Here is an 8,137-nt window from a genome sequence, read left to right on the forward strand (position 1 = left end):
CGGATAATTTCTGAGACTAATTTTCCCCCTCCCTCTCCCCGAATACAGGCCGCCAACAATTACTTTTGCTGATTATAATTTGCAAAATGGAAGATCGAAGTACATACACACAGAGACATCGATAAAACAATCATCAAACTGTGCAAGTCAATGTCTATTTCTTCTTCATCTTTTCCTCCTCTGCTTTCTGTTTTGCTCTCTTCTCTCTCATTCCCACTAACTTGGCATCAGCTCTGGCCACTCTCAGGGCAGAGAACACACTGTATTTCTTTTCATCGGCAGTGATGGCCCGGGCCTTGTAGCGCATCACCTGCCTCTTGATAGGCAGCACTGGGCCCTTCAGCTGGGTGGCCATCTTGACTGTCTCAGCCTGTATGCACATACACAAGCAATAATTAATCATTTATAGCAGATAATAGGACTAATTAATTGCCACACGCAATACTTATTTGTAGTGAACTTCGGACTACTAATTACAGATTGAAGTACACTATAAAGCTAGGATACAGCACATAAACCGTCTTCATTAATTTACCTTAGTAAGCGTATATACTGTAACCTTCCCCTAGCCTACGACTGTTGTACATGTACGAATGCACAATCTTCTGTATACAACTCTACAAGTGTTCACTTACATCTGCATCCCCAGGGCATGGTTTACTGGCCTTGCGAGGGAACAGGATTAGTTTGGACTTGTACTCCTTCAGTCTCTGTGTGTTGGTCTGCAGTGACTCGAGAGATCTGTTTTTACGTCTGTGGTCCACTGCAATGCCAATACTCAACGCTTTCCTTTTCGAAATACCAGCAGCCTGAGAGAAGAGTAGGAGCACATGTTTAATAACGTATAGCAGGTAATTTTCGCGGGGTAAAAAATTCATTTAGCTGGAAAACAGTGGTTTTCGTGAGTAAAAATTTCGTTTAGTCTCGTTGCCTGCACTGCATTCATACGTTCCGATAAGCCACGCCTACATTAAAATTTTGTGGAGGTCAGCTTGCCCACAAAAATTACCCGCTATACGGTATGTCACGTGATATTTAATTAACAACATTAATTCTAAGGTGGTATAATGGTAGTGCTCACAGGCGGTATCGGTAGAGCATTGATGGTCTTTTAGCAACTTTTTGTGCAAAATTTAACATACTTTTAGTTCCTCTAAGGTGAAGCCTCGGCCATTGCGAACTTTGGTGTTATACTTAAAGGTTGGACACCTCACGACGGGCCGCAGGTGACCACTCGCTGGCCGGGGGGACACAGCAGCAGCCTTCTGGAGACGCTTGGTTCGTCTGGTCTTCTTCTTGCCGGGCTGGTTGAACCAGGTTCTAACCCAACGCTCCCAGTGCTTCTTAAAATGGGCATTAGGAATAACTCCGTTTCGCATAGGAGCCATGATCTATCTATATTGCAGTAAAAATAAACACAATTTGGGGATTTAGGTACTACAAAACATGTATCTACAGTATCATTATAGACTAAATGTGTGCAAGACATGCTGTACGTGTGTGATGCATACAGATTATCATGCTTACCTCCGATGAAAACTATGTTCTTGGGAGAGAAAGGAGGAGTTCCACGTGTTCGCCAAGGTATCACATGCCACCAAGAAATGGGCTCTATTTGGAACTAAAAAGGTGGGCGTGGTGCAACAATCAGCAGAGATATCAGCTCATTCTGACTGCACGATTTTCAGCTCCTACAGAGTATCTACTCTCCTATCAAGTATTTCACAGCTGCATACTTCACCTCTGGTCCAAGATGGCTTTGGATACCTCCACACTGGACAGTACCCAAGTTCAACTGCTTGCTGAAGAGTGCATTCTTGTCGATGAATCTGACAAAGTTGTCGGCTCAGATACAAAGAAAAACTGTCACTTAAACGTCCATATAGAAGCTGGAAAATTGCACCGTGCTTTTAGTGTGTTTCTGTTCAACTCTGAGGGGAAGTTATTACTGCAACAGCGATCGAAAGCAAAAATTACTTTCCCCGAATGTTTCACAAACACTTGTTGCAGTCACCCACTCTACAGACCTGAAGAGCTTCAAGAAAAGGATTTTATTGGAGTGAGAAATGCTGCACGACGGAAGTTGGAGCAGGAGCTGGGAATTCCACAAGAGGAGGTATGTATATAAGGTTGTATTTATATCACTATACCAGCCTTCATAATATGTCTACGATTACAGAAGGCAAAATAGTTAAGTGATTAGCCAATGTGTTAGGCCATAAATCTATACTTATCTACTCTTGTTTTTATCTCCTCCCATAGATTTCACTAGATGATCTCAAGTTTCTGACCAGAATCCACTACAAGGCCTCCTCTGATCCAGTGTGGGGTGAGCATGAAATAGACTACATCCTCTTTGCTCAGAAAGACGTGACGATTGTCCCCAACCCTAATGAAGTCATGAGCCACCAGTTTGTAGATGCTCAGGAGTTGAAGGCACTGCTAGCACAAGGGGACAGAGGTGAGGTCAAGATCACTCCATGGTTCAAGCTCATCTGTGAGAGTCTACTCTTCAAGTGGTGGGACGGACTTAATTGTTTGGACTCTTTTGTGGATGAGAAAACTATTCATAGAATGATCGAACCATAGAATTGTTTTATTTATGTATTTTATTTTATTTATTTTATTTTGTGCAAACTTTAAGGGTGCCCGCACATAGTAACAAATTGACATAATTTAACCACAAAAATGCAACGTTTAGATCCTGAGACTTGCACACGCAGTATTTAATTTCAATGCGTGCGCTAGTATAGTAGTAACCACAAGTAACAACATAGTGGTTTTGTGAGAATGTCTTCAATTAAATTAACTACAAGCTGCAAAAGAAAATCAGGTAGCTACACAAACTAATAAATCAATAACAAAATAACACAATCCAATAAATACAGAGCCAGATTTGTAGCAAAGGAGTGCCTTCAGTAGTAGATGGGAGAAACGTAAGTGTGCCAATAGACCCCAGTCTCAGTACAATCAGCACGAGTGTCCGAGTTCCTCAACTAGCATTAGTCACACAGCAGGTTGGATTGTCTTTTAATGTTAATACACACTGTCTTCATTTGTGTCGAGTGGAGACGTTTCTCTTCAGTGCTTTAGACGTGTACTATCCACGATTCGAGCTGTTCATGGCACTATCCAGTGTTGTCCTTTCTCCTCAATGGCCACCTGCATGTTGATACGTCCGGTTGAGTGGCTGGTTGGGTCTTCCACCATGTTCCAGCACACAATGGCATCGCATCCTTCAGAAGCTGGAGATCCTTGCCACCAAGTTAGCAGAATGGTCCTGTGGTCAGGTACGAAAAAAATATTGTGAACAGGGGTGATGACAAAAATAGGTTGGTTCCTATGGATGGATTCTACCTGACCCGGTGCCACTACATAATTATTCACTGTACATGCACATGTATTGTCCAGATGAAGGGGACAGTCACCTTTCTGGCAAAAAACTTGGGATGGAGGACCTATACTTACAAACACGCTAGGAACTCGTCTGGAAGGTTGGCAATCTGTGCTATTATTTATTTTATGTATCACACTCACAGAAGCTCATTTCCAGATGTCCTGGCGATGGAGGCAGTTACGACACACCATTCACTGATCAGCTGCCTCCCCAACCTCCCTATTCGGTCTGCTAATAAGCAGATGGAGCTGTGTGGACCTCACAAAAGCGGAGGTTCCACCAATCTGATGCCCGGGGAAGCCAAGCATTACTGCAGCCCAGACAAAGAGACTGGTCCAACTTGGCCTGGAGCACAGCACTCTGGTGACACTGAGGTCCAAGAGTGGTATTACACACAGGCTTTCATGGAAGCTCTGAAGGGGAAGGGAGTGAAAAGCAAGGCCCTGTGTATCAAGCTAGCAAAGCTAGTTCATAGTTTACCTTCAAAGTCCATCAAAACAGCAGCCAACCCTGGCAGAAGTCTATGAGCCAGCCAATTGTCAGCGCTGTCTGTAGCCCCAGCGTTGCCTATCTCTTCTCTTCAGGCTACTAACAAATGGCTCTTGATCTTCAACGCTAATTCTGCACTCTACGTACGCAATTGGGGCGTGGTCTACAGGCTTACGTCTTAATTTATACTCTAGCGTACGCGTACGCTAGAGCCAGATATAAAAAGTGTTCGATCTGACTATCTACGTACAGGACTTGGTCTATATTTAGCATGCTGCTATAATTAGGTAAGGTGAACAAAGTTACGGGCTGACTTTGTCCATATACGGTCTAGATTTTTCTCTAGAGGGTGTGTCATGACAAAAAATTCTCATAAATAGATAACAAAGGGATTTTACAACAAAAGCTCTTCGTAATGTTGAAGAGCTGTGTGTAGTGCACCTGCAAACAAACAATCAAGTCCATAGCTCTACTGGTTTCCTAAGCGGAACTTCTTTTAGCTATATGATGAAAATCAAGTGTAAAATCTGTTGTCATCATCCTTTCCTCTCCATTTTTGGAATGCACACTAGTAGAGTGTTGCTTCATAATCCTGTGAAGGATCCATGTCTCCCCTGCAGGTAGTTTCATAGTTAGCTTTCCCTAGCAACGTGTGTGTGGGCGTACGTGGGCGTAGGTGTTCCAGCACCCTTAATACGTATATACATGTACACTTCTTTGAATAATGGCCGCATTTATAATCATTTTCAGACCGACTTTTATCTATTGTAACGCTAGTATCGAGGACCATAGTTAGGTAACTTCTGAGCATGCGCATTAAATGCACATGGGAGTGCATCATTCAAAAATTAAAATTTTTAAAAGTCTGAACAAGCAAATAGGTCCTCCGGCTCCAGCAGTACAGTAACTATGGCTACTCAAAACATTGCTCCACCAGCCCAGACCCAGTCTAAAGGATCAAGTGCCTCGCAGATGGCTCCCAAAGATGGCCACTCAGTCGCCAAGAGGCTCAACCAGGACCTGATGAAGCTAATGGTGTGTATGTGTGTGTACGTTACAGCCCTCCTAGCTAGCTAGTAGCCTTGTGCTGGATTCTGCCCATGATATAATATATAAATCTAGGTGATTGATAGATCCAGATGCTTTAACAGTTAGATCAAGACCGAGATTGTTAATCTGTATATTTATGCTCCCTTGTTGGGTGTGTAGATGTCTGGTGATGACACGATCAGTGCTTTCCCTGATGGAGACAACCTATTCCACTGGGTGGCTACCATCACTGGGGGCCCGGGAACAGTGTACGAGGGACAGAAGTACAAGTTGTCCCTCTCGTTCCCCCCTGGGTATCCCTACACTGCACCCACTGTCAAGTTCAGCACATCTTGCTATCACCCCAACGTCGACACTCACGGCAACATCTGTCTCGATATCCTTAAAGTTAGTGAATTTGTACTCACATTATTACATTATACTAGATCTGCTAAAGTTGTTTTATACTACTTAACTTCATTCTAGGGGTTGGTGAAAAAGCATCTGATGGCAGCTTAAATAGTATCCGAACCATTGATTAAACGGGGGGGGGGGTTGTAGTTGAACATCTGAATTAGGGATTCCGCATTTACCAATGTGTGTATTAATATCTATAACTGACTGACGTCTATAATCTTTCTCTCTTTCAGGAGAAATGGTCAGCACTGTATGATGTGAGAACGATACTCCTCTCCATACAAAGTCTACTAGCAGAGCCCAACAATGACAGTCCCCTCAACGCAGAGGCTGCTGAACTGTGGTCCAATCAAGCAGGTGTGTGTGGGTGGGTGTACTCTATCCATGATTGTACTGTACAGTGGAGCGCTCTAACTTGTCTATTAGCCTTGGGCGTAAGCTAGTTCATTGTGTACTTGTGTTTTTGCTTCAAAATACCATGCTTAATTTATTGCTTTCTCTCCTTGCAGACTACAAGGTGATTTTAACTCAAAAGTATGAGCAAGCTGTAAAGAATGACTCTTGAGAAACTATTTATTGCTGTGCCGTTCTCTGTTTTCTGTGATCATTTGATTTTTCCATTGGTTTTGGTTGTAGGCTAAATCACATGTATTTATGTTGTATTTAGATACAAGACTTTTTTCAAGTTTATTGAACCAATACGTACGTTTTCAAAACAAGTGGGATGGAGGGAGATATAGCGTATAAATATTTAATAAGCCTTAATTATTCAAGAATAGGACACATCAATTGCTCCAAGTGCATGTAATTCCAAAATGAGCCTTGGCAACAGTCATATCAGTACATGGTTCCCAGACATCAGCACCTAGCGTTAATCTCTCCACTGACTTCACAAAACTTCCATCAAAACCGCCGCACGCATACAAACAACCCTCATAGCTGACCAATCCTAACGCACACCTTCCTCTGTTGAGACCCGGGCAAGGTAGCCACTTATCAAGCTCTATATCATAGCACTCGACAGAATCGAGAAAGACCTTTCCGTCAAATCCACCAGCAACATAAATCGAACCTCCTAGCCTTTGAACCCCGGGCACAGACCTCGGTGCATTGAGAGGACAGGCAGACTTCCAACGATTAACCGAAGGATCGTAAAACTCAGCTGATTTAAGTCGTGAGTGCCCATTATGACCTCCTATAGCAAACAGTAAACCGCCCAGTTCTGTGAGACCGTGATAGGATCGTGCTTCCATCATCGGCTGTACAAATGTCCAAGCGTCAGTGGTTGGATCGTATCTCTCAACAGAGCTGCTCACACCCACGGAATTTTGGCCCCCAACGGAATAAATTAGACCATACAAAACTGCACATCTGTGGTACCTGCATGCATCATAGTTGTATAGCATAAATTAATGTTGTGCAACAGAAAACAAGTAAAAGTAAACTGGAAAAAAGCTTGCATGCATGTAGCTCGTGATAATTGTGCATGTACATTATTAAGCTCTTTCTAGTGACGGGCGCTTATTCAAGTCTATAAACGCCTCTAGTAAGACGATTAACCTGCCACCTATAATGTAACAAATTCAATACAACAATACCTTCTTGAAAAGTGCATTGAATTCACAGGAATCCACTGTCCCTTAGAAAGATTATAGCATTGCACAGATTCAGACAACTCGTTAACACAGCCTCCAATAGTGTACAGACAGCCGTCCAGACAACACGCAGCTACACCATATCGTGGGCTGCTTAGATCAGCCAGAGTTACCCAAGTGTCTGTTGTCGAATCAAATTGTTCTATCGTTGACAATGGTCCACCTCTGCTCATTCCTCCGATGGCTACAATAGCATCTTGAAGACCACTCGGTATACGAGGTCTTGTTCGCGGACTGTTCCGAAGATTTGGCCTTTTTTCCGGTGAAAATTTATACAAAACCGCCTCTTGTATGTAATTCTTGCACACTTGTTCCGAGAGCAATAGGTCTTCTTGCTCCACATGATTGGCAAGAAAGTCAGTGGAAACAAAAGGTAGGCGTACGCAACTCATGACAGATGCAACCATTTCTTTTCTTGAGGGCAAATCATAATAAACCCACTGGAGTACGGAATTGTACACAGTCTCTTCGGAAGACACTCGAATCTCATCTCGAGAAATTAGCTGTTTCAGTTGATCGCACGGAAGGGAAAGAAATTCTTCTGTGCAAACAACCTCCTCGTAATGCTTGAGGGCATATTCCGTGCAGGTTTCTTGAAACCACTTGCAGTGATGTAGCTCAGCCAGTGCAGCAAACCCGAGGCAGTTGCTAGGCTTCATTTGAGTAGTGAGAAATTTACAGCAAGCCTCGACAATATCTAGAATCTGGAATAAATCAGCTCCAAAAAGCAGTGCCTGTACACGGTCCTTAGGGAGAGCTGCTTGGGAATTATAAGCGAATGCAATGATAAACTGCAGGACATTGAAATCAATTTCTTTTAGGAGTATTTGATCTTGATTTTTCTCTGCCATATCTGATGCAAACAATGCTCTGAAGTAAGGACTAGCTGCAGCCATGATTGCTTTATGTACAGACACACTGCTTCCACACTCTGTGCTGAAGGTGACGTCACAGAGCTCTCCAGTCTGCTGCATTCTCCTCAGGCCTGCTACTATGCCTGCAGCGCGATCAGTCACTGGAGAGAGCCGAAAATAAGCATCTTTCAACACTGCTTCTTCCATTTCTTTGCACAGCTAGTACAGACAATAGCTTTTTTGTTTACTTGTAAAGAGGGGCGTGTCTCGTATCCGTAGGTTTGTAAGGGTATTCC

At 43.2% G+C, this 8,137-nt stretch overlaps 4 protein-coding genes and 1 long non-coding RNA gene across 5 annotated transcripts; 2 read left to right on the forward strand and 3 right to left on the reverse strand.

The window, feature by feature from the left end:
* Positions 1-59: 59 nt before the first annotated feature.
* Positions 60-1,644, reverse strand: LOC135344904 (large ribosomal subunit protein eL13-like). The gene is made up of 4 exons (XM_064542190.1): positions 1,528-1,644; positions 1,143-1,395; positions 636-809; positions 60-370 (listed from the first exon to the last, which is right to left on the reverse strand). The coding sequence occupies exons 2-4, from the start codon at positions 1,386-1,388 to the stop codon at positions 155-157; spliced, it is 636 nt and encodes a 211-aa protein (XP_064398260.1). The 5' UTR covers positions 1,389-1,395; positions 1,528-1,644; the 3' UTR covers positions 60-154.
* Positions 1,645-1,744: 100 nt separating this feature from the next.
* On the forward strand, positions 1,745-2,648 carry LOC135344903 (isopentenyl-diphosphate Delta-isomerase 1-like). Its single transcript, XM_064542189.1, has 2 exons — positions 1,745-2,116; positions 2,263-2,648. The coding sequence occupies exons 1-2, from the start codon at positions 1,754-1,756 to the stop codon at positions 2,587-2,589; spliced, it is 690 nt and encodes a 229-aa protein (XP_064398259.1). The 5' UTR covers positions 1,745-1,753; the 3' UTR covers positions 2,590-2,648.
* Positions 2,649-2,776: 128 nt separating this feature from the next.
* On the reverse strand, positions 2,777-4,582 carry LOC135344905 (uncharacterized). The gene is made up of 3 exons (XR_010397582.1): positions 3,878-4,582; positions 3,538-3,810; positions 2,777-3,280 (listed from the first exon to the last, which is right to left on the reverse strand). It is a non-coding gene; the product is annotated as an uncharacterized LOC135344905 (long non-coding RNA).
* Positions 4,583-4,701: 119 nt separating this feature from the next.
* Positions 4,702-6,037, forward strand: LOC135344937 (probable ubiquitin-conjugating enzyme E2 C). The gene is made up of 4 exons (XM_064542228.1): positions 4,702-4,921; positions 5,096-5,323; positions 5,566-5,689; positions 5,842-6,037. The coding sequence occupies exons 1-4, from the start codon at positions 4,796-4,798 to the stop codon at positions 5,895-5,897; spliced, it is 534 nt and encodes a 177-aa protein (XP_064398298.1). The 5' UTR covers positions 4,702-4,795; the 3' UTR covers positions 5,898-6,037.
* On the reverse strand, positions 5,936-8,123 carry LOC135344913 (kelch-like protein 17). The gene is made up of 2 exons (XM_064542200.1): positions 6,931-8,123; positions 5,936-6,712 (listed from the first exon to the last, which is right to left on the reverse strand). Exons 1-2 carry the CDS (start codon positions 8,046-8,048, stop codon positions 6,118-6,120), a joined length of 1,713 nt encoding a protein of 570 aa, XP_064398270.1. The 5' UTR covers positions 8,049-8,123; the 3' UTR covers positions 5,936-6,117.
* Positions 8,124-8,137: the final 14 nt, after the last annotated feature.

This window comes from Halichondria panicea, chromosome 12 (genome assembly GCF_963675165.1).
Source record: "Halichondria panicea chromosome 12, odHalPani1.1, whole genome shotgun sequence".
Classification (NCBI taxonomy): Eukaryota; Metazoa; Porifera; class Demospongiae; order Suberitida; family Halichondriidae; genus Halichondria; species Halichondria panicea.

Bases quoted from the DNA above. Each gene is read 5' to 3' on its own strand.
- LOC135344913 (XM_064542200.1), bottom strand. From the start codon at position 8,048: ATGGAAGAAGCAGTGTTGAAAGATGCTTATTTTCGGCTCTCTCCAGTG. The intron at 6,713-6,930 runs GTATTGTTGTAT...TGATGCATGCAG, and splicing joins TCAATGCACTTTTCAAGAAG to GTACCACAGATGTGCAGTTT.
- LOC135344903 (XM_064542189.1), top strand. From the start codon at position 1,754: ATGGCTTTGGATACCTCCACACTGGACAGTACCCAAGTTCAACTGCTT. The intron at 2,117-2,262 runs GTATGTATATAA...CTCCTCCCATAG, and splicing joins TGGGAATTCCACAAGAGGAG to ATTTCACTAGATGATCTCAA.
- LOC135344904 (XM_064542190.1), bottom strand. From the start codon at position 1,388: ATGGCTCCTATGCGAAACGGAGTTATTCCTAATGCCCATTTTAAGAAG. The intron at 810-1,142 runs GTATGTTAAATT...CTCTTCTCTCAG, and splicing joins TCACCTTAGAGGAACTAAAA to GCTGCTGGTATTTCGAAAAG. The intron at 371-635 runs GTAAGTGAACAC...ATGTGCATACAG, and splicing joins CATGCCCTGGGGATGCAGAT to GCTGAGACAGTCAAGATGGC.
- LOC135344937 (XM_064542228.1), top strand. From the start codon at position 4,796: ATGGCTACTCAAAACATTGCTCCACCAGCCCAGACCCAGTCTAAAGGA. The intron at 4,922-5,095 runs GTGTGTATGTGT...TTGGGTGTGTAG, and splicing joins AGGACCTGATGAAGCTAATG to ATGTCTGGTGATGACACGAT. The intron at 5,690-5,841 runs GTGTGTGTGGGT...CTCTCCTTGCAG, and splicing joins ACTGTGGTCCAATCAAGCAG to ACTACAAGGTGATTTTAACT.